Source organism: Mirounga leonina, unplaced genomic scaffold (genome assembly GCF_011800145.1).
Source record: "Mirounga leonina isolate KUSES-001 unplaced genomic scaffold, KU_Mleo_1.0 Mir_128, whole genome shotgun sequence".
Lineage (NCBI taxonomy): Eukaryota > Metazoa > Chordata > Mammalia > Carnivora > Phocidae > Mirounga > Mirounga leonina.
Window position 1 is genome coordinate 6568853 of NW_023270320.1, and position 24355 is coordinate 6593207.

The 24355-nt window shown below is 49.0% G+C and overlaps 2 protein-coding genes across 8 annotated transcripts; both read left to right on the forward strand.

The window, feature by feature from the left end:
• Window positions 1-248: 248 nt before the first annotated feature.
• On the forward strand, window positions 249-20542 carry ADRB3 (adrenoceptor beta 3). 7 transcript variants are annotated; one of them, XR_004679062.1, is made up of 3 exons: window positions 249-1857; window positions 8334-9114; window positions 17479-18220. XR_004679062.1 is itself a non-coding variant. In XM_035004042.1 (2 exons), the coding sequence occupies exons 1-2, from the start codon at window positions 662-664 to the stop codon at window positions 17495-17497; spliced, it is 1215 nt and encodes a 404-aa protein (XP_034859933.1). In that variant the 5' UTR covers window positions 249-661; the 3' UTR covers window positions 17498-18220. The 7 variants fall into 7 exon arrangements, 5 of the variants coding, with proteins under 5 accessions (XP_034859933.1, XP_034859929.1, XP_034859930.1 ...); XR_004679063.1 differs by having other exon boundaries at window positions 17484-18220; XM_035004042.1 differs by lacking the exon at window positions 8334-9114.
• GOT1L1 (glutamic-oxaloacetic transaminase 1 like 1) lies at window positions 19133-23603 on the forward strand. The gene is made up of 9 exons (XM_035004044.1): window positions 19133-19247; window positions 19956-20137; window positions 20449-20560; window positions 20807-20916; window positions 21136-21228; window positions 21322-21472; window positions 22398-22563; window positions 23029-23171; window positions 23397-23603. Exons 1-9 carry the CDS (start codon window positions 19133-19135, stop codon window positions 23543-23545), a joined length of 1221 nt encoding a protein of 406 aa, XP_034859935.1. The 3' UTR covers window positions 23546-23603.
• The last annotated feature ends 752 nt before the right edge of the window (window positions 23604-24355 follow it).

The window sequence follows — 24355 nt, forward strand, 5'->3', positions numbered from 1 at the left end:
GGAGAAGAGAGAAGACACTGGCTGACCTCTTTTACTTATAATATTTTAGAGAAGGACACTCAGGTAGATGAGGTGGTACCGTGGATCATTTTGCTTGCCCTGGGAGGGTTACCTTTTCCTCTAACAAGGTAAGGTGGTGGTGGGGGGGGGGAGTGCGTGCGGGGCGTGGTCTTCATTAGTCTTCAGCTAGCGTTGCTGCTGGATCTTCCCGGGGAATTGGTGCAGAGTTCCAAGAAATCAGTGCCGACGGAGTGCTGCGCTGAGTGGGTGCAGTGGTTATAGCAGCAGTGGGCACAACGGGGCAGAGAAGTCCCGGTGTCCGTACTCCAGATATATTTAAAGGAAAACTCAGACATCCATCTCTCTTCCCTCCCCTCCCTCCAGTTCCCTTCCTGACGCCCGGGCGTCGAGACTATTGGCCGCTGCCCCTTTAAGGGCCTCCACTCCTCCCCCCCTACCCGCCCCCCCAAGCGGTGGCACCAAGCGGGTTGGGGGTGGGGGGGAGGCTGAGCGTTCTCCGCCGGTCAACTAGGGAAGATGGCCCAGGCCGAGGAAATCGCTCCCACGCCCCGTTGTCCCCTCCCCTGAGCAGGGGGGAAGGGACCCATCTAGAAGGGAGACCCCCTCTCTCTTTCCCTCCCGCCCCACGCGCGCCGCGGAAATGGCTCCGTGGCCTCACGGGAACAGCTCTCTGGCCTCGTGGCCGGCTGCCCCCACCCCGACGCCCAGTACTGCCAACACGAGTGGGCTGCCAGAGGTGCCGTGGGCGGTGGCCTTGGCGGGGGCGCTGTTGGCGCTGGAGGTGCTGGTCACCGTGGGAGGCAACCTGCTGGTAATCGTGGCCATCGCTCGGACACCGAGACTCCAGACCATGACCAACGTGTTCGTGACTTCGCTGGCCACAGCAGACCTGGTGGTGGGACTGCTGGTAGTGCCGCCGGGGGCCACCTTGGCGCTGACCGGCCACTGGCCGCTGGGAGCCACTGGTTGCGAGCTGTGGACCTCAGTGGACGTGCTGTGTGTGACAGCCAGCATCGAAACCCTGTGCGCCCTGGCCGTGGACCGCTACCTGGCAGTGACCAACCCGCTGCGCTACGGCGCGCTGGTCACCAAACGGCGCGCGCGGGCGGCAGTGGTGCTGGTGTGGGTCGTGTCCGCCGCGGTGTCGTTTGCGCCCATCATGAGCAAATGGTGGCGCGCGGGAGCCGACGCCGAGGCGCAGCGTTGCCTCTCCAACCCGCACTGCTGCGCCTTCGCCGCCAACGTAGCCTACGCGCTGCTCTCCTCCTCCGTCTCCTTCTACCTCCCGCTTCTGGTGATGTTCTTCGTCTACGCGCGCGTTTTCCTCGTGGCCACGCGCCAACTGCGCCTGCTGCGCCGGGAGCTGGGCCGCTTCCCGCGGGAGGAGTCCCCGCCGACTGCGTCTCGCTCTCTGTCCCCCGCCCCGGCCGGGCCGTGCGCTTCGCCCGCAGGGGTGCCCTCTTACGGTCGGCGGCCCGAGCGCCTTCTGCCTCTCCGGGAACACCGGGCCCTGCGCACCTTGGGTCTCATCATGGGTACCTTCACTCTCTGCTGGTTGCCCTTCTTCGTGGCCAACGTGATGCGCGCTCTCGGCGGCCCCTCTCTGGTTCCCAGCCCGGCGTTCCTGGCCCTCAACTGGCTAGGCTATGCCAACTCCGCCTTCAACCCGCTCATCTACTGCCGCAGCTCCGACTTTCGCCGCGCCTTCCGCCGCCTCCTGTGCCGCTGCCGGCGGGAGGAGCACCGCGCCGCCGCCTCCCGGCCTGGCGACCCCTCGGGCGCCCCTGCGGCCCTGACCGGCCCCGCGGAGTCCAGGCAGCGCCCACCGCTCGACGGGTAGGTAACCGAGGCGAGGAGGCCGGCGGCTCAGGATCAGGAAGCATTCGGTGTCTCGTTTGGTCATTTCGAGTTTGGGGTTCGGTAGGATAAGGTGGGGTTGGAGAGGTCTCTGCAGCGAAAGAAGGGGGGACATGGAGTAGGGAACCAAAATGGAACCCAGGACCCTTTCTTCTCCCGCATCCGAGCCACCTGCCCCAGGGTTGAAGCAAAGGAGGACAGAGGATTGTCCTTCACCCCAGGACCCACCCCGTGTGCGCCAGGAAGTGTGGCTGTATCCTGAGCCTGCCTGGTCAGCTCTAGATTTTCTAGCTCCGTTCTTTGGCCGCCCAGATTTCTTGCCACCACTTGGGCTGGCTTTGACTTGCAGAGAAGACTAGAGGCCTTCCCAAACTCTCGGCCTCAGGTTTGGATTCTTTGAAAAGTTTGACAGCTACGGAGTGATAGTGAGAATCCCCTTGGGTATGAAGGATAAACGGGAGTGGGGGGACCCGTGAGTGTCAGTTCTCCCTGGAAGGAGCAGGGCTGGGTTGGAGTTGGGGGTGGGTATTTTGTGGCTGGGTGGAGCCCGAATGCTTTTTTGTGTGATTACATGCATATGCTTTCCAGGGTCCCTGACTTTTAGTCCTTTCCTCTAGTGCCCCTGTTCCCACCCTGTGCCCCTCACCCCAAGATATGTTATCTACGTTTTTCAGGGCTTCCTGGGGAATTTCTTAAGTCCTGAACGACAAGAAAGAACTCTGTTGATCCAGAAATTTTGGAAAGCCTCCAGTCCCTGTTTAGAATGAGCCCTGTGGAGTTTCCCAGCTGGAAATCTTTGACCTCCAGAAACTGATGACTTGGCCTCGGGATAGGGAGGGGGGCCAGTTGGGGAGGGGAAATCCTTACCAAGTGGGTTTTCACCATCCTCTTGTCTCTCTCTTTCTGAGTTTTCTAAACCCCACTCCTGAACTTCACCACTACCTCAGCGGCCGAAGTATCCAGCGGCCTGAGCTCAGATGCCTCAAGCAGCGGGACTATCACCTTGCTCGTTTCTGTGCTGTGTGTTTAGGGCAAAGGGAGCACTCCTCCTTCCATTCCTTTTGCTGCCTGCACCTGATAGACCACGCAGTGCTCTTCAGGCTCGGTGGCCGAGGCCGGGAGCGGAAAGCTAGAAAAGGTCCAGGTTTGGAGTTTTGTCCCCAACTCCATCAGTACGGATTTCTAAGCACCAGCCTCCCCCACTTTGGACACAGGACAGCTCTGATCTACCTCACAGCAGTGTCAGAAGGACTTCTTCAGGGTTTTGGGGGGCTGGAGGGTGAACCATTAGAATGGATTCCTTCTTTTCCTTTAAACATCAGATTAATAAATAGTACTGAATGCAGTTCATCCCCTGCCTTCTTTTCTCCATTTCTTTCCCCTATAATCCACTTACTCCCTTCTTAGAGCTGGCTTTTGAGCAACGCAATAAATTAGGACTAATCCTTGCCCCTTTCTTCCTCATCGTCATTAAACAAAAGATGAAAATTCTGTTTGGGTGAAGGGGAGTGAGCTTAAGCCTTTGCCACTCCTGCATCCCCATCTTTCCGAAATTCATGGAATCCAGTTGTAAGTGGGTAGCAAAGTCAAGCTGCACAAAGGACTTGAGTGCAGTGCTCATGGGAGAACATAGTTTGCTGTGCTCAGGAGCAGGGTCTATGGGGTATACGTCAGCTCCCATGCTATAAGCCAGTGGTGCATTCGTAAGACCCCATTGCCACTGGGAACGAGTTTTGCCTAGTGTTGTGTGTGTGTGTGTGTGTGTGTGTCTGGAGGCACAGGGCATTGTTGGTGTTGGGCAAATGTCTTTGGTTCTAAATATATTCTGATGTTTCCCATCCTTTCCACAACCTCTCCCTTTCCTGGGCTGCAGAAATCAGTGTTATCCTTTTGAAGTAAAACTGGAGTTACAAGTTTGAATTAGTTGATAATTTCCCCCCCCCTTATTCCAATTCTTAAGAACCTTATCAGGCAGTTTCCTATGGAAAGAAAATTGCTGTGGAAATCGCTGAATCATTTTGTGAGTTCTTATTTAAACTCCGTAAGCAGAGACCGTCGTCCAGGCTGATTTATGGGATGGTTAGTAAATCATCAAATGTTTAACGTGCTGTGTTACAGTAAGGTACGATGCACCGGCTGGGTTCAGGGGCTCCAGAGTTACAAAGCCTCGATCTGCCCTGAGGCTAAGCTCAGTGGATTTCCACATATGGGTGTTCCCTGTGAATTGGACCCAGGCTCTGCTGCTCCCTTTTCTCCAGGAGCCCAGGTTTTATTTCTTAGGATGTTTGCATGCCAAAGATGACTTTCTCCTTCTCAATCCAGAGCTGTGTGAGATCTCTGGAGTCTGAGGTGTGGGAGGTTTCTTGGCAGGGACTCAACTTTTGAATACTTAGTGGAGAAGGCAGTCTTGCTTTGGCCTGGGAAGAAGTACGAGGGCCTCCTCTCTCCATCTCTGGATATTTTTCCAACATCACTGAGGAAAGTTGTCCAGTCAGTCCTAGGCAGGGAAGAAGGATGATGTTTGGGCGGGGCAGGGGTGGGGGTGGGGGGAGTGGGGCTCTGGTTTGTAGAAATGTCCTTGAACATTATCCAAGAGCTCATACTGCGTGAGTCTTGCTTGACACACACCCATGTGTCAGCTGTCAGGCCCCCTTAGAGTGTTTAGACTTGCACTGGATTGTGGACTCCGTCTGCAAATTGTCACCAGGGCATCCGACAGATGGAGAGTCAGCCATTCTGGTCATCCCCCCAGCACCTTGTGGCCAGGTGTCAGGCTGAGGGAGACTTACACCTTGGATGCCGAGCAGGCTGCTTTTGCTAGCATGGGCCCTGAGCACTTGACCTGTGGAAGACAAACAACCATCCTCCGAACCCAGAGAGGTGAAGACTTACAGACCAGTGAGAACGAAAGAGCCTGTGGGACGCTGGCCTTGCTAGAGTTTGTTAGCAGGAGCTGGGCATGGGCAGAAATGATGGGGCGAAGGGGGGTGAGCTCAGTAGAGAGGGAATGAGGAGTGGCTGGGTTTTCCAGAGGTGACTTAACCTTCTGCATCAGGTCATCAGGTGGAACCGCTAAGGAGGAGGCAGAATTACGGTAAGGAGGAGGTTGAGAAAGGCTTTCCTAGGACTCTCCCCATGGTAGATTCTTCTGGGGGATGGTGGTAGGTGCAGGCTGTGGGCCTCACGGGTAGTCATAGGGCTTTAATCCCACACCAGCTTTATCCCTCAACTCTTAGAGAGTAGGAGCAGCTTCTCCCCTTTCATTCGGGGGCACAGGTGAAGGCCACAGGAATAGTGCTCCTTTATGCTTTGATCCTGAAAGCCAATCATCTGGGCCCCCTGGGCTCCCTCTCGTGCTTCCTGGCTGCAGACCTATGTCTGTGTTTGCATGTCTCTCCAGAAGTGGGGACCTGCAATGGGGAGGGGGTACAGCTGATGCTCTCCCCCACCCCATGCAAAAAGCCCTGGATCCACTGTTGGCTAATTAGTTGAAACATAATATGCAACTCAGTTAAATTAGCAGAAACTCCAGGAGGCCATCTAATTTTCATAGCTATTATGACATTAAGGAAAATCAAAACGCTTTCCTCAGCGTCCTCATCTATAAAGTAAAGGGAGAAAGGTTGACTTTCTCTCTTCTCTTGCCTTTAGAGGGGGAATGAGGGTGCCTGGGATGGCTGGCTCTCCTAAAGCTCTGTGCAGTCCAAGGCAGAGAGAGCGTCCAAGTTTCCGTCTTGCTCCACCCCAGGCCGTGCGCCCCCTGATGGTTATAGGAGGTACAACAGGTGTGGGCTTTGCAGTGTCGGTCTGTTGACTAGAGGGGCTGCAGGAATGCGGTTTTCCTAAGGCCAGGGACTATCAGAGCTGGGAGAGATTGTAGAAATGATTTAGTCCAGTCCTTTGATAAAGTGGATGAAGAAACTAACTTCTAGAGAGGTGAACTGTAAGTAGCCAAGATTACTTTAGTCTGAGAAAGGCAACACTGGTAGTTTAGAGAGCACCAAATTTGGGTCTGGAGAAGCAAGGAAGGGAAAAGGAAGGAAATGGCCATTTATTGAGCACCAATCCACATGCCGATACCATAAGAGGTGATCTACAAATGTTACGTTAAGTGACAACAAACAGTAGAGCCTCATAGAAATCAAATATCTTTTAACCCAGTCTACCAGACTCCAAAGTTCATTTTATTTCCCTTCCACACACACTGATAATCAGTTATGTGACACTGAGCAGGTTACTTGGCAATTTTTTTGCCTGTGAATCAAATGGAGATTCCATTATTGTTCTACTCAGCTCACGCAGACTGGTTTTGAAGACCAAATGGGAGACCGCATATAGAACAGTTTGGAAACCGATAAGGCTCCTCTGGTGTAGTGTCATCGGAGTAGGGAGCAAGGATTTGTCTCAGGCCTCCTGGTTTTGGTCTGTGGATAGTCCTACTTCCACAGACAGCCTAGATCTTGGACTTGTTTTTGGCCAGGGTGGGCATATCCCTCCTGATTTTTCTTCTGCAGGTTCACCCCTGCCTCAGACAGATGCCCCTGGTTTCATATCCACATCACGGCGCACACACACACACACACACACACAGCTCTTTTTTCACATTCAGACTCTGGTCTGGCCTGTGCCTGACATTTGGTCCTGGTTTGACTCACCCGTCCACTTCCCATGCAGCATTTGTGATGAGCTAAATCTTAAGGATGGACAGGAGTTTAGGATAGAGGGCACTTCTGGATGTGAGAGCTTTAGGGCACATTATAGGAAAGGTTCATTAGAATTGAGCCCTAAAGAACCAGAAAAGAAGATGATCTCTTAGTTTGCTAGGCCCGGTATAACAAATTTCTTTTCCCATGGTTCTAGAGGCTGGAAGTAAAAAATCAAGGTGTTGGCAGGATCATGCTCTCTCTGAAGGCTCTAGGGGAGGACTCCTTGGTTGGCTCTTGTAGCTTCTCACGGCTGCAGGCAATCCTTGGCATTGCTTGGCTTGTAGCTGTGTCATTACAACTTCTGCCCCCATCTTCACACGGCCGGCTCCCCTTGTGTGTCTGTGTCCACATTTTCCCTCTTCTTGTAAGGACACCAGTCATTGGATTAGGGCCCGACTTAATTCAGTATGAGCTCCTTTTAACTTGATTACATCAGCAAAGACCCTATTTCCAAATAAGGTCACGTTCACAGGTTCTGGGAGTTAGGACTTCAGTGTATCTTTAAGGGGGACATGGTTCAACCCACAACAGAGGGTATCATGGGGAAGGAGGAATACTATCATCCTAGCTTTTCTGTGTTCATCTTATTCCTGCTGTTTTAAACCCACATTTTCAAGGTTCTGCTTCATCCTGTACTCAGTTAGAAGGGTGGTTGGGGTGCTATCTATTCGTGGATTTCCACTTCTGGACCTTTCTTCCCTTCTTCCTGGGCCCCAGATTTGAGAAGCCACTGAGCAAGTCAGACCTTGTGTTTGTTGTCTCCTGTGGACAGAAGTTGCTCTCCATTCCCCATTCTTCCTTTCTTCCTTTAGTGATAGAACCCCTAAGTTTTAGCTGGGCACATGGTCTTGCTAAAGACATTACAGCCTCCTGGCAGATACAGGTGTGACTATGTGACTACGTTCTAGCCAATTGAGGTATTCAGCTTCCAGGTCTGCCATTAAAGGGAGAGGGCATATCCTCCACATCCACTTCTCCCATTCCCACTGGCTGGAATGCAGGTGTGATTGTAGGAACTGAAGCAGCCATCTTAGGTCATGACTCTGTGTTACAGGTGGCAGAAGAACCAGATAGGAGGAGCCCGGGTGTTCAAAAATGTGCAGTCACCATGTCCACCATGGATTGCTTATGCTTAAGACTCTTACATGAAAGAAAAATAAACTTGTATCTTGTTTAAGCCAGAGTTATTTTAGCCTTTTTTTTTTTTTAAACAGCAGCTGAATCAAACAAATTCATCAATGAAGGGATAATAAAGGAGGGTATAAATGAATGGGCATCTGCTGACCTTCTGTGATGAATGTAGCTTGGGTGACAAAGCCGCCTTGTTTTGGTCCTCTTAGGGCATCCCTGATCTCTGGGAATTGGCATCTCTATAGAGTTGGAGTTCATGTGGCCCCCGAGACCACCAAGTCTGTCTCTTTGACCTTGATTAGCACAGGGACAATGATCAATGAGTGTATTCATTTTCCAAGGCTGCTGCAACAAGTTGCCATGATCTTGGTGGCTTAAAACAACAGAAATTTATTCTCTCATAATTCTGGAAGCCAGAAGTCCGAAAGCAAGGTGTCAACAGAATTGGCTTCTTCAAGAGGCTCTGAGGAGGAGTCTGTCCCATGCCTCTTTCCTAGCTTCTGGTGGCTCTGGCAATTTTTAGCATTCCTTGGCTTGTAGACATATCTCACTCCGATCTCTACCTCTTTCCTCACTTTCTTCCTGTGTCCATGTATGTCTTTTTTCTGTCTCTTATAGGGACACACATCATTGGATTTGGAGCCTATCTTAGTCCAGGATAATCTCATCTCAAGATCCTTACCTTAATTATATCTGCAAAGACCTTTAATCCAAATAAGGTCACATTCTGAGATTCCAGGTTGACATATATTTGGGGACTACCATTCCACCCACTATAGTGAGAGACACTTATAAATCCTTTCACTGAGAGTTCTCATCTTGAAGATTATCATCCACTCCAGTCGCCCCTCAGGAAAGGGCTGTTCTCTCCAGAAGCTCATGCTCTGTGGTAGGCAGAACTGAGAACTCTGAAGGACCCCTGTCCTCGTATAATTCCCTCCCCTTGAATGTGGGTGGGACCTATAATTTGCTTCTAGGAAATAATAATATGGCAAAGGTGATGGGATATCACTCCTGGGATTATGTTATATTAGATGGCAGAGGTGAAAGGATTTCAAAGATGTAATTAAGGTCTCTAATCAATTGACTTAAGTTAATTAAAAGGCAGATTAGCCTGCGTGGGCCTGACCTAATCAGACAAGCCCTTTAAAAGGAGGTCAGAGGTCAGAGATGGAAGAAGTCAGAAAGATACTCTGGCTGGCCTCCATGAAGCTAGCCACCATGAGTTCCACAAGTGCAAGGAAGTGGATCCTGCCAACCACCACGTGAGTTAGAAGAGGACACTGAGCGTCAGATGAGACTGCAGCCCTGGCTGACATCTTCACTGTAGCCTGGTGAGACCCTGAGCAGAAGATCCAGCTCCCCCGTACACAGACTCTTGAGACATGGAAACTGTGAGGTAATAAATGTGTGTTGTTCTAAGCTGTTAAATTTGTAGTAATTTGTTACACAACAATAGAAAACAAATGCAGATTCACTGCACAATTCTGCCCGAAGGCTGCTCTTTATAACAGTCCTTCTCTGGTGGTGTTTTGTTTTGTTTTGTTTTGTTTTGTTTTTTAAAGTTTATTTACGTAAGCAATCTCTACACCCAACGTGGGGCTCAAACTCACGACCCTGAGATCAAGACCTGCACACTCCACTGACTGAGTCAGTCAGGTACCCTTCTCTGGTGGTGTTTTTAAAAGTTTCCCATCAGAAACAAAACTCCAGTGGGACCACAAGCTCAGGAAGATCCCATGACCTGCCATGGTTTACTATTCTTTCAAAGGACTATCAGAGACTCTTGCTTGAGTGTCTGAGGAACGGGGTCCTTTAGTCTTTGTCCTTCATGAAGGCCTGAGGGAATGACTAGTCATTCTATGATTCCTTGGCCCACACACACCTTTTTAAGAAAATGGGAAGCTAAAGGTTCAAAAGTGATTTATTTCTGAGTTGCTAGTGAGGAGCCATCCTTTATACCACAAAGACACAGCAAACACATTTACCAAAAATCTCTTTAGCAAGAACCAAGAATTGTTGTTTCCACTGTTGGTATTCCCAGAAGGGAGAAGGGATGGGTCACTTCTTCCCAGGGAAGAGAGAAGTGGGAACAGGAGAGCTTTGGATCAGCTCAGCACCACCCACAGTGTCTCTGGTTTCTCTCCAGTCACTGGATCATGTGAGTGAGCCCTTCCTCCCAGGCCTCCCCCTGGACCCAAGTCTGAACCTAATTGATGTTGGAATATTCTCCCAGAACCACAGGGAGGGGAACTAAGGGAAGAAGTATAGACAGCTGCTTTTCCAATGGAGAAATTCCTACCATTTTTGGGGAAGGAAAAACATATGGAGCTGATGGCGAATTTTACTGCTCCAGCAACCTCAAGATCTAGAATCTAGCTTCCCATTTTCGAGGGAGGAACTTTTTTTTTTAAGATAGATTTATTTATTTATTTATTTATTTATTTATTTATTTGAGAGAGAGAGAGCGCACATGCGTGCAAGAGAGCGTGCTCGAGTGGGGGAGGGGCAGAGGGTGAGGGAGAGAGAATTTCAAGCAGAATCCCTGCTGAGCGTGGAGCCCGATGGATGGACAGATGGACGGACAGATGGACAGGACATGGGGCTGGATTCTAGGACCCTGAGATCATGACCTGAGCCAAGATCAAGAGTCAGATGCTTAACCGACTGATCCACCCAGGCGCCCCGGGAAGAACTAGTCCTAAGAACAAACTAGTTCTTACCCCTAACCCACTCTCATGCTCCTCCCCTTGGTAGGGTTGCTGGCTAGCTGGTATTGACCTGGGTGGTCTGGTATTGGACTTTTGACCTCACGAAACGAAAAAATATTTAAACTTTGCCTTTTCTGTCCTTTAACATTTTTTTGCAAGTTGTTGTAATAAAAAATTCTTTAAAAAACAGGAGATAGAAAAGTTGTAAAAAAAAAAAGTGGAAATTATTATTGACACACAAGATATTGTTTAAATTAAGTGGATATTTTTCAGGACTGCCCCTGCTCGTCAACACCTTCCTCGATGCTTGGTCTGGTGCCTGGTATTTTTAGGGAGGACATCTGGCAAGTCTACCCATTAGCCACTGCCATAGCTCGGGCCTTCATCACTTCTTAACCAAATTAACTAAAATAGTCCCCACTTGGCCTGCCGAGTTCTGGCTACCCTCCAATTCATTTTCCACAAGCACCCAGAGAGATTCTTCTAAAATATAAATCTGACAATGTCATTCCCTTTCTTAAAATCATTCAATGGCTTTCTAAAGCATTTGGGGTAAGATTCAGACCCCTCAACACAGAGGTGTGGCATTAAATGGGCAGTGCCTACCTTCCTTACCTGATTTCCCACCTCTCTCCTCCCCCATATACTGTTAATGCAACCACACTTATATTTACTAAAGAACTCATTTTCTTTGTATCTTCACACAGTACCCTCTGTCATCCTTCTAAACACAGATTGTACACTGTGCTCATCCACTCATCCACCCATCTTGGCAGTAACAGTGAGAATAGACTCTAGATATATTACAGGGTAAAACTGATACAGTTTGCCAAAGACTTGAATGTAGGGTATAAGAGAAAAAGACATCAAGGATGAGACCAAGACTTTTGGCCTGACCACCTGGCAGAATGGACTTGCCATTTACCAAACTTGGGTGGGGCGGGTGATAAGGGAAGTGGGATATGAAACTATGAGTTAGTTTTTGGACACAATAAATTTGAAAAGTCTATTAATTATTTGTTGGAATATCAATAGGCATTTGGATTTCCAAACCTATAGGTTAGGAGGAAAGTTGGAACTGGATAGATAAATTTGACAGATGGATATTTAAGCTCATGGAAGTTGATGAGCTCATCGGTATGGTGACCATAGAAAGAGAAGAGAAAAATTCAGAGTGTATCCTACTGTTTTTTTTTTTTTTAAGATTTTATTTATTTGACAGAGAGAGATACAGTGAGAGAGGGGACAGAAGCAGGGGGAGTGGGAGAGGGAGAAGCAGGCTTCCCGCGGAGCGGGGAGCCCGATGCGGGGCTCGATCCCAGGACCCTGGGACCATGACCTGAGCCGAAGGCAGACGCTTAACGACTGAGCCACCCAGGCGCCCCCAGAGTGTATCAAATCAATATATTGTACACCTTAGACTTACACAATGTTTGTTATATGGCAGTTAGATCTCAATAAAGCTGGAAAAAAATAAAACAACTTCAGGCATGGGGAAAAAAAAAAAAGAAAGAAAGAATTCCAAGGACCGAGGCCTGGAGCATTCTAACATTTAGAGATCAGAAATAGAAGGAACTGGGGCACCTGGGTGGCTCAGTGGTTAAGCGTCTGCCTTCGGCTCAGGTCATGATCCCAGGGTCCTGGGATCGAGCCCCGCATCGGGCTCCCTGCTCGGCGGGAAGCCTGCTTCTCCCTCTCCCACTCCCCCTGCTTGTGTTCCCTCTCTCGCTGTGTCTCTCTCTGTCAAATAAATAAAAATAAAATCTTAAAAAAAAAAAAAAGAAATAGAAGGAACCAGCAAAGGCAACTGAGAAGCAGCGCAGTGGGGAGAAAGGAGAAGCATCAGTAAGTAGTATCCTGGATGCCGTGGGAGGAAAGTGTTTTAAGGAGGAAGAGGCCAGTTGTGTTATCTGCTGCCGACACATCAAATAAGAGGAGGAGGACCGAGAACACACCATTGTCATCTGTGACCTCGATGAGAGCAGCTTTGATGGCATGGAGGTGATGGAGTGGGCTCGACAGAACTTGGGAGGTGAAGAAGTGGAGCTAGAAAGTATAAAACATTCTTCCTATAGCTACTGTTCTGAAGAAGATCAGAGAAATGTGGTGGGTGGATGATCTCGTTGTCATCTTAATGAATCTGGGCATCCTGTTTCCCAGAATTCTTGTTAGATTTTGGGTTAGAGTTGACCAAAAGAGGAGAAACCTGCTGAAGATATGAGAGGCAGAAGAGAAGTGGCACCTCTTAATACCCGAAGGACTTCAGAGTGAGATATAGAAAGCAGAGGTGCTGGGCAGGGCCTGGCTTGTCTTCAGACTCTCCTCCGTGCCAGGTCCAGAGCAGGTGCTCTGCTTCCAGAGTGTGAGCTCTGCCGACTGTCGGATCACACACCACTGAGCATGTGGCTACAGACCCACAGATGTGGGAGCTGCAGAGAAGCCCTATCCTCCCATAGACCTCTCCACGCATTTCCCCTCTGAGTCCCAATTCAGCAGGTGGATGTGTCTGGCTTCTCAGATTTCCCTGTAAACTCTGATTTGCCCACCTGGGGGTGCTTCGGGAAGCCCGATTAAGGATTTTTCTTTATTATTTTTTTTAAGATTTTATTTATTTGACAGAGAGAGAGAGCATGCAAGAGAAGGAACACAAGCAGGGGCAGAGGGAGAGGGAGAAGCAGGCTTCCTGCTGAGCAGGGAGCCCGATGCAGGGCTCGATCTCAGGACCCCGGGATCATGACTTGAGCCAAAGCCACACAATCACTGAGCCACACAGCGCCCGGGGATTTTTCTTTAAATCTCCAATTCCCTCCCCTGGACCTTCCTTTCCCTGGGTCTTCTTTCAATTGTGTGAGGTCTAATTCCTACAATACCCACATCGCTCACAGCAGTTCTGCTTCTTTGGTTGAATTCTGACTCACGGGGTAACAGCTGGAGAGGGGAGGGGAGGTCACCGGAGTGTTGTTTGTTTTTTAAGATGGGAGTTTCGCTGCCTGTTTGTATGGTCAAGAGAATGTTCTAGTGAAGAGGGGGGACTGGCGACAGAGGAGAGGAAAGACAACTGCAGGACAGTGTAGCCAAGACACAGGGCACAAAGGCAGAGGGTGGACGGAGACGGGGCCCAGAAGAGGTGGGCTCAAGCACGGTACTAAGAGAAAAGACAGAGGAGGCGGGTACTTATGCAAGTAGATGGGCAGCTGTGATGGGCGCCCGTGAAACTCTCTTCCGATAGCTTTTCCTGTCTCTGTGAAACAAGTACCCTCAGTAGTTGACTACTGGGAGGAAGTGTGGGGTGTTGGAGGAGAGAGGGAAAGGGGTGATATAATTGTGAAAATTGTCTTTTTTTGGCTGCCCATCCTGTGCACCTCTTTCTAAAGTTTGGAGAATTCTCCATTCTCTGACTCTCTTTGGAAGGCAGTGTCCACCTGCCGTAACTGAAGCTGTAAAGACCAGACCCTCTCTCCTCCCACCCTTTAACTAGCGCCTTGGGGGCGGGGCAGAGGATCACGTGAGTGGGTTCAGCCAATCAGGCACAGACTTCCTGGTCTGTGGTCCTTCAGAGCCGGGAAGTTGGGAAGGAAGGACCATGGAGGGTCCTGATCCACAGCAGTAGTTGTGGCAGCAAAGACCCATATCTGGGACCTGCAGTGGCAGCCGGCCTTGGTGGCCAAGCAGAGGACTGTGAGGGTGGGGCCAGTCACTGCATCATCTGATGTTCAGCAGTAGGGTCCCCACCTGCTTCCTTTCATGGGGCTTCCTGCTCCCAAATCTCCAGCCTCCCTATCAATTATGTGAGCCACTATATATATTTTCAGTAAGTCTCTCTTACACATAAATCAGCTAGAGACCATCTCTGTTGCTTGCAACCAAGAATCTAAATGGGTACTGACAGGAGACTTGAGCCAACTAACATGCTTTTTTCCAATTCCTCTTCACTGGCAGTTGGCGTCATTTTGGGGGTTTCCTACATGGCGGGGTCAGTAGCTTCTGAGACTTTAAGGTCGTTCCCTTATAGCTCTATGACTAGAGAGTAATGAATGGCTCTTCTCTGTCAGCTCCAATAAGACTCCAAGAGCCCAGGTCTGAGCCACATGCCTGTTCTCCGAGCAAGCTCTGGTGCTCGGGATTCAGGGACCAAAGCTGGAGAGTGGGGTGGGACCTGCAACCAGAAAGAATAGGGAAAGGGTTTCTGGTGGACTTAGTGAAAAATCACCACCTTCCACCTTTTGGAAGCTTATCAGCCCATATTTTTTTTCCCACAAACATGTAATTTTAAGAATGGTCAAAACTAACATAATACGATGTTTCTGCATGCAAGTAAAAACTCACTCTCTCCTCCCCAAAAGCAACAACCCAAACTCATGTCCAACATCCAGCTCAGAGTCAGGATCTCTGGGTGAGGTGCATTTTCTTCATCTGAAAGCAACTAGCCATAATACTGCAGCTTATGGACTAAAACTGAATTTATTCCCTAATACATCCAATGTTCAATGCTGGGAGAGAAATGGCTATAAAGGCCATCTAGAAAAGCAGGGAAGGGGAGCAACACACAGTGATCACTTGTCCAGAGCACGTACCACATTTATGTGGACAGGGACCTCAGGTGCAACCATTTTTTGGATCCATGTTCCTAGCAATGGAATGAGCTCTTTGGATCAGCTAATAAGGGCACCCTCCTCTCCCAGCTCTTTAGGATTTTTCTTTACCCTTTGTCCTCCTTGGCTGAGCCTGTGAGGACTATTCCACTTTAGCAGCCAACTTCTGTGAGCATGGTTACTAGAACCTGTTCAAATGTTAGTTTGAACCACCAAATACTCTATATTCTATAGTCAAAACTTCCTTAGACATTGATTTTGTAGTTTCTGTCTCTCTTGGTAGCCTGAGGGACACGCTCATTTCCATAATAAACCTCACACAATTCTATAATATTGGTTTATCCGCATTTTAAAATGCATGGGGGTGCCTGGGTGGCACAGTCAGTTAAACGTTGGACTCTTGGTTTTGGCTCAGGTCGTGATCTCAGGGTCATGAGATTGAGCCCCATGTTGGGCTCTGTGCTCAGTGCAGAGTCTGCTTGGGATTCTCTCTCCCTCTCCCTCTGCCCTTCCCACTCATGCATACACTCTCTCTCTCTCAAAATAAATAATAAATCTTAAAAAAAATAAAATGCACACACTGAGGTGGAGATATTTTAATTTTTTTTTTTAAGATTTTAGTTATTTGCGAGAGAGAGAATGAGAGACAGAGAGCATGAGAGGAAGGAGGGTCAGAGGGAGAAGCAGACTCCCTGCTGAGCAGGGAGCCTGATGTGGGACTCGATCCCAGGACTCCAGGATCATGACCTGAGCCGAAGGCAGTCGCTTAACCAACTGAGCCACCCACGCGCCCGAGGTGGAGATATTTTAAACCACTTACCTAAGAGTATATAGGTACTAAGGGGAAAAGCTGAGATGGAAAGCCAGATCTGCCTAGCACCAAAGACCCTCCTCTGTCCATTCCACTATGAGGCTCTAGTTGACAGCGGGGGGTGGGGATGGGGGTGGGCCTTACATCTGAGTGCTGTGGCCAAGAGGGAGGTAGATAAGAGCTGAAGGAACTATTTTCAGGGGACTCTGAGGGTTATAGACATGTACTGACTGCTCTGGTAGGTGAGAGTATGGCTTTGGAGGCTTTAAGAGAATGGATCCTCGGCGTTCACACTGAGGTCCTGTAGTTGTCAGAATGGGCACCTGTGGCAGTGGGAAAACGCCGCACCCAAGTGATGTCCTGCGAAACAGATGTGGACGAGGAGGCTAGGACTGGATGAATGTGAAAGAATTTTCCCCAAAGTCACACAAGAACACCCTAAGAATAGTCAGGAACAATGGGGGAAGACTAAGATCAGCTAGTGGTCCATACTGTGTAGGAAAAGGCAGGTTATTCTAGTTAATTGAACCATGTTTGTGCCTGGGCTGCCGAGAGATGGCTGATCAGCTCCCAGGCAGAGCCTCTGGCCCAAGCCAGCCAACTCCTCCATGATGACTGCCCACCTGCTGTCACAGTCTATAGCCTGGGGTGGTCCAGAGAAAAACATTCCCTGCGTCCCATGGCTGCTGAGACAGCAACGGGGACCCTGAATGATTATCGGATTTGGAAGTACAAGGCCAACACACATAAAAATAGGCATTAAAACTGGTGGTTTTTAAGACTTCAGAATGGATGATGCAGTGAACACTTGCTGACTGCCTTCCCAGCATCCCTTCCCCCCATTCCCATTTTTAAGAACCCTTGAGATCTCTTTTAGGGAAACCTTCTGTCCTTTCTTAGTTGTGTGGTCTGGGAGGGATCCACCCCACCCTCAGCTCTAGGTAGTTGGCTTAAACTCACTAGAGTATCCCATCCTCAGCCATGATAAGGTCAGAGATGGGCCAGTGACTCACTGCAGCCAAGAGAAAGGAAAAAGGAGGCTGGGGGCTTCAGGGAAGAAAACGTCCTCATTCTTCCAGGGGCCTATGAGAAAAGATGCTCTCCCTTCCTCTGGGCTGTAAGGGTGTGATGTCCAAAAGGCTGCAGCCATTTTTAAAAACATGAACACGGTTTTTGAATGGGAAATCTGTGCGTTTGGTTTAGCATTTCCCAAGTACATAATGGCGTACAGTGAAAAGCAAGTCAGCTTTCTTCCCTATCCCTGTCCATCAGCCACTCAGTTCTGCTTTCCAGAGGCAGAACTGCTACTGGTGTGTATCCCTCCGGAGATTTTCCATGCCTATACATGCAAATGTATCTTTTATTCCCCCCCCCATATGTCCCCCCAAATGTGGCTCCACTTTGCTCTCTATTTTGTACCTCCCTGGTTTTTACTTACGGAGGTATCTTGGAGATTTTTCCACATCTGTACACAGAGGGCTACATTTAAGAGCTGCATAGAATTCTATTATATGGATGTCCCATTATTAATTCAAACATGCCTTTAGTAATTGGCATTTTGTTTATTTGCAAATAGAGCTGCGTTGTAAATTTCTTTCAAATGGGTATCATTTTGCACTCGCTACATTCACTTTTGCTCCTGTGCCCAGAGCAGAAGAACAAAGCTGAAGCATCCAGAAGAGCAGAGCCAAGGAAATCACAGGGAATGAAGCTGGAGCTCTGGTGACACGTTGATACTCGGGACTGAACTGCGATTGAAGTCAGATGTACCCTGGCCTGCCCAGTTATAGAGCCAATAAAAGATCTCTCTTGCTCAAGCTAGTGGCTTGGGTTTTTTATTACTTGCAACAGGAACAGTTCTGATTGGCGCACATGTTAGCATCCTCACAACTGAAATGTGAAGTGAAAAATGTGTGATGCCAATTACATGTACATTTTGATTTCAATTGTCTTAAAATATAAACATCATAGAAGAGAAACTGAAAGGGGGTGCACCAAAATGTTAAGTGTGGTTGTAGATTGATTGTAGCAAATCGGTGTTCGTCATTATAGTTTTTTGAGGTTTTAAGGTTTTCTACAATTATAGGGATGATTTTCATAGTCATTTGCCATAAGGTGAGTTCCCCGGAAGCATAGCCTGAGAAGGGGATTTGGGGCTCACGATTTGCAGAGGGAGCACAATGTAGGAGGAACCTGTAAGGAAGCAGAATTGTGACGGGGAAACAGGCCTTACAAGGATGTGGTCCCAGGTGAAGTCTAGCCTTGACCTTTTTGGGGTGGGCCGTGCAAAGGGTATCTGCGTGAGACACCAGCAGTGTCTACAACAATCACTTACAAAGTTATTTTTTTAAACAAATTTTATTTTAAAGATTTTATTTATTTGACAGAGAGACACAGCGAGAGAGAGAGCACAAGCAGGTGGAGGAGCAGAGGGAGAGGGAGAAGCAGGCTCCCCGCAGAGCAGGGAGCCCGATGCGGGGCTCGATCCCAGGACCCTGGGATCATGACCTGAGCCGAAGGCAGACGCTTAACGACTGAGCCACCCAGGCGCCCCCTACAAAGTTATTTTTAAAAAAATAAAAAAAGAAAGCAAATCACAAGACTGATCCTACAGAGGCCAGCTCTTTGCGCCCTTGATTTCTGCCATCTACACTTGCTGCTGGGCCACCAATGAATAGGTTAACAAGTGTAGAAGTCTTGGCTCTAGAACTGAGAGAAAATAGGATTGGCTTGCGGAGTTGCTGCTTATCCTGTTTCTAAACATAGGATTCTTTATTTAAAATAACTATGGAAGGAAACAGTGCTTTCTTTCTATTCCTTTTAAAATGTGGGGCCCTTAGCAAAACAAAAGTAGAAGCTTTTTAAATGTATCCCTCAACTTGCATTACTGCTGGGTCTGAGGTTTTCACTTCTGCACCCGGTTCCTGGGCTGCCGGGCTTGCCCTATCTTCCAAGGGCTGCCTTGTTACTTTGGATTGGGCAACTGGGAGCCAGAGAAGGCAGTGAGTTAAAGAGAGGTCCCTGGAAATTTCAGGTCCTCCCTCCCTCCTCCCCCATCTCTGCCCACTCTCTCAGGGGATCCTCCTCAACTGCCATGGAATATTCCCATAGGCTTTGGGGATCGCCACCACGGAGACTGGGGATTGTAGGGTTCTGTTGCTCTGGTGACCAGGTGTCCAGAGCCTCTGTATTGGATCTGCCAGGGTTCCGGGAAGAGGCAGGCCTGGCTGGGCCGGTCTTGGAGGAAGGCTCTGGAACAGGAGCAGGGAACAGAGTAGGCTTGGCTGTACTTGTATTTCAGTGATGCCTACCCTTTCGGTGTTCATGGATGTGCCCCTAGCCCAGAGGCTAGAAGGCAGCTTGTTAAAGACCTACAAGCAAGACAATTGTCCTAACAAGATTTTCCTGGCCTTTAGAGGTAGATGCCTTACGGTTTTGGAGCGTTTTAAGACTCTTATCCTAACTGCCTCTAGGAGAACAGTCTGCCCTTGCCACGGAGGAATCAGGAGGTAGCCACGCCTCTGCAAGTGGAGAGCTCTGTTCTTGTTAACAGAATTGCCCGGTGGGGAAAAGTGCAAAAAATGTCCCGGGTCATTCTGTGCCCTTTGCCCTTAGCTGGGGGCTTCCGGGGATTTGGTAAGAGCTACGCCTTCTCCTCCAGTTCGATGCTTCGGGGTCTGCATGGGCACTCTACTTTCTTCAGCCTCTTCCTTCTCCCCTCCCCTTCCTCTTTTGTTCCTGAACTAAGAATGGTTCCCCAAATGGACCCTTCTGAAATGCAGCCAGCCCTAGCCACTGTGAAAGGTGGGGTTACCTTTGTTTAGCCTCATGGGTCTAGAACTCCCATGTGGTATGGCATGTTTGCCCTTTAAAATGACGCAGGTTTTAAAAAAAATGGCATAAGCTTCAGCTGTCTTCTTTAAAAAGACAAAAATTATACACATTCACTCGGCACATTGTTTTTATAAAGGGGAAGGAAAAAAAAAGAAAGTTGTCTTTTCCTGGGCAACTTTCCAAAGCCCCAAGAAAGCTGGGCCCGATGTTTGTTTGTGGGCTGTCTGCAGAGCCCTGACTCGGAGGCCCTGAGGCTGGGCATCCAGAGCTCCCTCTGTGGCTTCCCTCACAGTCTGCATGACCAGCGAGGGCCATCCTTGGGTGTCTTCCGTGGTGCCCAAGATCCGACTGCAGATCGCGTATGATCCCTCTCTGAACTACGAGTATGTGCCCGTGAAGGGCATGAAATCATTCACTGAGGCCTCCTTGAAGCTCCTCTTTGGAAAGCACAGCCAAGTCATTGTGGAGAACAGGGTGAGATGAAGGGCCCTTTGCTGACTCACCCGGACTCAGCGAGTGGAGCTCCGGGGCTGCATAGTCCTTAACCAGAAAGGGGCGTTGGAGGGCTTCCTGGCATCGACAGAGGGGGCCGGGAGACTCAGAGTCCGGAGACTTGGTCGGTGGCGGACAGAGCCAGGATCCGAACCTGAAGCCACTGTTCTTTGCATCAGCCCACATTGCTGATGTACAGGTTCTTTCCAGGAAGGAATCATCTGAACCTGAGGCAGTAATAGCATCATTATCACTCTTTTAAAGAGTTACTTCTGTTTATTTTCTGTTGGCAGGTAGGGGGTGTGCACTCGGTTGGTGACAATGGAGCCTTCCAACTTGGGGCCCAGTTCCTCAAAATCTGGCGAAAGGATTCTCAAATAGTGTACATTATTTCTTCCAAAAAAGGTGAGTTATTATGCAAAACGGGGGTGACAGAAGGTCCCTCTCTCCTGTTCCTGAGTCCCACCCCATTTGCAATCTTCACTGTTGCCCTTCTCACTCTCTGTCATGACCAAGATGGTAGATAAGCCAAGTATGCTTGTCCTTTTCCTGTTATTGTCCCACCTTCCACCAGTGACCCTCAGACCCATTCCCTGGCGTGTCTGCCTCCATTTTCTCAGTACCAGCTGGAGGGGGGCTGTGTTCCCACAGAACCCTACGGACTCGTCTTCCAGGACATGGGCTTTACAGTTTGTGAATACTCCTTCTGGGACTCCAAGCAGCTGTGCATAGACTCCAACGTGCTCCTCGATGTGGTAGAGGTAGAGGGGCCCCGCTCAGAAACTTCTCCGCAGACCCGATTACAGTTTTATTTTCCTTTCATCCCCACCACCCCTGTTGTCATGAAAGGCCTTTTCTAGGCTTGGATTTGCCTGGCCCTTTAGTAGGAACCAACATGGAGGATGATTTCTCCTCCATATGCCCTAGTGCCACTCCCACTTGGTAGGGGAAGTGCCTGATGAGACAGTGTCTACCTGCAGCAGGCCCCACATGGCTGTATCTTCGTGATTGGGAACCTTGGTGACTGCAACTTGACACAAAGTCAGTGGGCAAGGTTGATGGCCAGCATGAAGGTGAGCCCAACATCCGCCGGACTTTCTTCCCTCTCGCCATCTACCATCTCCTCCACCAACTTCATCCTTTTTCCAATCTTCTTTCTCCTACAGAGCAAGCAGATATTCCCATTTTTTGACATTCCCAATCAAGGTTTATCCACCGGGGACTTGGAAGAAGATACTGGATTCTTACAGTACTTCGTGTCTCAAGGCTTTGAGTTCTTCTGCAGCCAGTCTCTGTCCAAGACTTTTGGCATCTATGGTACGGAACGGGCCAAAGGGGAGGGGAAGGCCTCGTGCTGACGTGGTGCCTTAGCCATGGCATAAACGTTGTGCTTGATATCTCCTACCCTCTGGAGAGAGCCAAGGCCTCCAGAGAGAGTACCATGGAGGCAGAAGGGAAGAGCACTGAGGTACGAGTCAGGTTCTGCGGTATTGTCTCAGCTCAGTTCCTAAAACTAGCTACTAAAACTGACTCCAGTTTTTTTTTTAATTTTATTTATTTATTTATTTAATTTTAGAGAGGGAGAGAGGGAGGAGAGGCAGAGGGAGAGGGAGAGAGAGAAACTCAGGGGGGTTGATATCATGACCCTGAGATCATGACCTGAGCTGAAATCAAGAGCCAGACGCTTAACTGACTGAGCCAACCAGGTGCCCCAAGACTGACTCCTGCGAAATCATTTTGCCCCTTTGGGCCTCTCTTTCCTCAGCTATAAGGTGAGGGGGAGGGCTTGGTGATCTTTCAAGTGCTTCCCATCTTTGAGACTCTTTACATTTTATTTATTTTTTATTTTTTTAGATTATTTATTTATTTATTTGTCAGAGAGAGAGAGAGAACACAAGCAGGGGGAGCAGCAGGTAGAGAGAGAAGCGGGCTCCCCGCTGAACAGGGAGCCCGAAGCGGGACTTGATTCCAGGACCCTGGGATCATGACCTGAGCTGAAGGCAGACACCCAACTGCCTGAGCCACCCAGGCATTCCCCATCTTTGAGACTCTTATTTATAGCTACTTTTTTCTGGAAGAAGAGGCTCTGGCAACTTCCTGGGATCTGGATACCTGCTCGGCTGGGCTGGGAGGGGGGCCCGGTAGTCCAACCCTCTCTTCTGCAAGGTTGGAGGTAAAGTCATCAGGGAAGGCCCTGGTAATGGAGAAGGAGACTGAGGGGTTGTCTGTCCCAATGCTGCAGATGAAGGAGTTGGGATCCTGGTCGTGGTAGCACTCAGCAACCAGCTCCTGCTATGCGTCCTCTCCCAACTGATGAAACTCACCCAGGCCCTGTGGCTAAACCCCCCTACTACGGGGGCTCGCATTATCACCTCCGTCCTCTGTAACCCTGCTCTTCAGGAAGAATGGTAAGGGCAAAGGGTGGGGGCGGGAAGGGATGGCAGAGCCTCTAGACATACATATAGACTTGCCCATTCACAGGATTCTTCCTGCCCAGTTGCCTCTTTGACTCCATTCATTCATCAACATTTGCTGAGGACTCATTGTGTACCAACACCTTGGGGGAGTGGGCAAGAGGACATTCTTTTGGGACATAGGCCAATGAATTATTTGAAGTCTTCCAGATTGCAGGAGATTAGGCAGCATCAAGGACTTGCTACTCTGGCAAAATCTGCCTACAAGCCTGCGTGGCTGGCTTAAATTAACATGGGCTGAAACTCCTCTCCCACTTGTAATCAGATTCTGGGCTCCACCAGTATGCCCTCGGGCACTATCCTTGGGGCTTTTGAAGGCAAGAAGAGTGCAATGGCAATGAGGAGCTTGACAGCAGGGAAACCTCATACTTTAATTTCTTGCTGTCTTTTCTTTGGCAGGAAGCAGAGTCTGAAAGGGCTTGTAGAGAACATCATGCTGATCAAGGAAAAGGTGAAGGAGAAGCTCCGGCTCCTGGGAACGCCTGGTTCCTGGGATCATATCACAGACCAGAATGGGCCCCATAGCTATCTTGGACTCAACTGTAAGTGTCTAGGAGGGGGTAGCTCCCCCTTTTCTGACCTTGGGATTGTATTTGAGCATTAAGCTTCACTGACTAGGTGACCAGTCCCTAGCTGTTTGATTTGAGGGAAGTAGAGTTGCTTTAAAGACCCTTCTGGATCCCCAGAAATGCTGGCACTTCCTATGACCTCTAATCCACCCTGGGCTAGAGGGGAGTTAGTATCTCAGACCCTGGGATGATCACCAGTCCAACAGGTGGAATACCTGGTCAAGAAAAAGCATATCTACCTTCCCAAGAATGGTCGGATCAACTTCAGCTGTATCAATGCCTGCAACATAGATTATATCACTCAGAGCATCAATGAGGCTGTCCTCTCCACCAAGGGCTCAGAGTAACATCTTCAGAAAATTGATGACTCCGGGTCGGAATAAAAAGCTTTAGTCTTTGCAAAAACTCTGTGCTGAGTATTCATTGCTATAATTCATTTCTCTGCAAAGCATTCTCTCTTTCCACCTGTTTATGAAGCACTGGTCTGGCCTCAGCAGAGAGAAGTTAAAAAGGCCCAGAGAAGAAGGGAATGTCTATCTTCAGTGACCATCTCATATTTATTTAATAGCTACTATATTAAGGCCCTGACCTGGTGCCTTAGTTTGTTTGGGCTGCTACACAAAAATACCAGCAAATTCAGGGTCTGGTGAAGGCCCTCCTCCTGGTTCATAAACAGCATCTTGTAACTGTAACAGCACATGGTGGAAGAAGCAGGGCGTCTCCCTAGGGCTTCTTTTATAAGGGCACTAATCCCATTCATGAAGGCCCTGCCTCCATGATCTAACCACATCAAAACACGATCACATTGGAGATTAGGTTTCAACATATGACTTCTGAGGGGACAGGAACATTCAGATCATAGCATCTGGGCATCAAAGGGAAGGCAAAAAACCAAGTACAATCCGGTCCTTTTTCTCCAGAAGCTTAGAGTCTAGTTGGGAGAAGAGCCTTAGTCCTATGAAAGCTAAGTAACATTTCAAGGTTGAATATAATAAAAAGTCACATCGATTATCTGGACAGGAAATATGTCAAGAATTTAGGGAAGAAAAACCTTAATATGGGCCAGAACAGTTGGGGAAGATCTCACAAGAAACTACAAATTGGTTTGTGTACTGATGGACAGCTAGGAGTAGTGATAATAGGTAGAAGGGATCTAG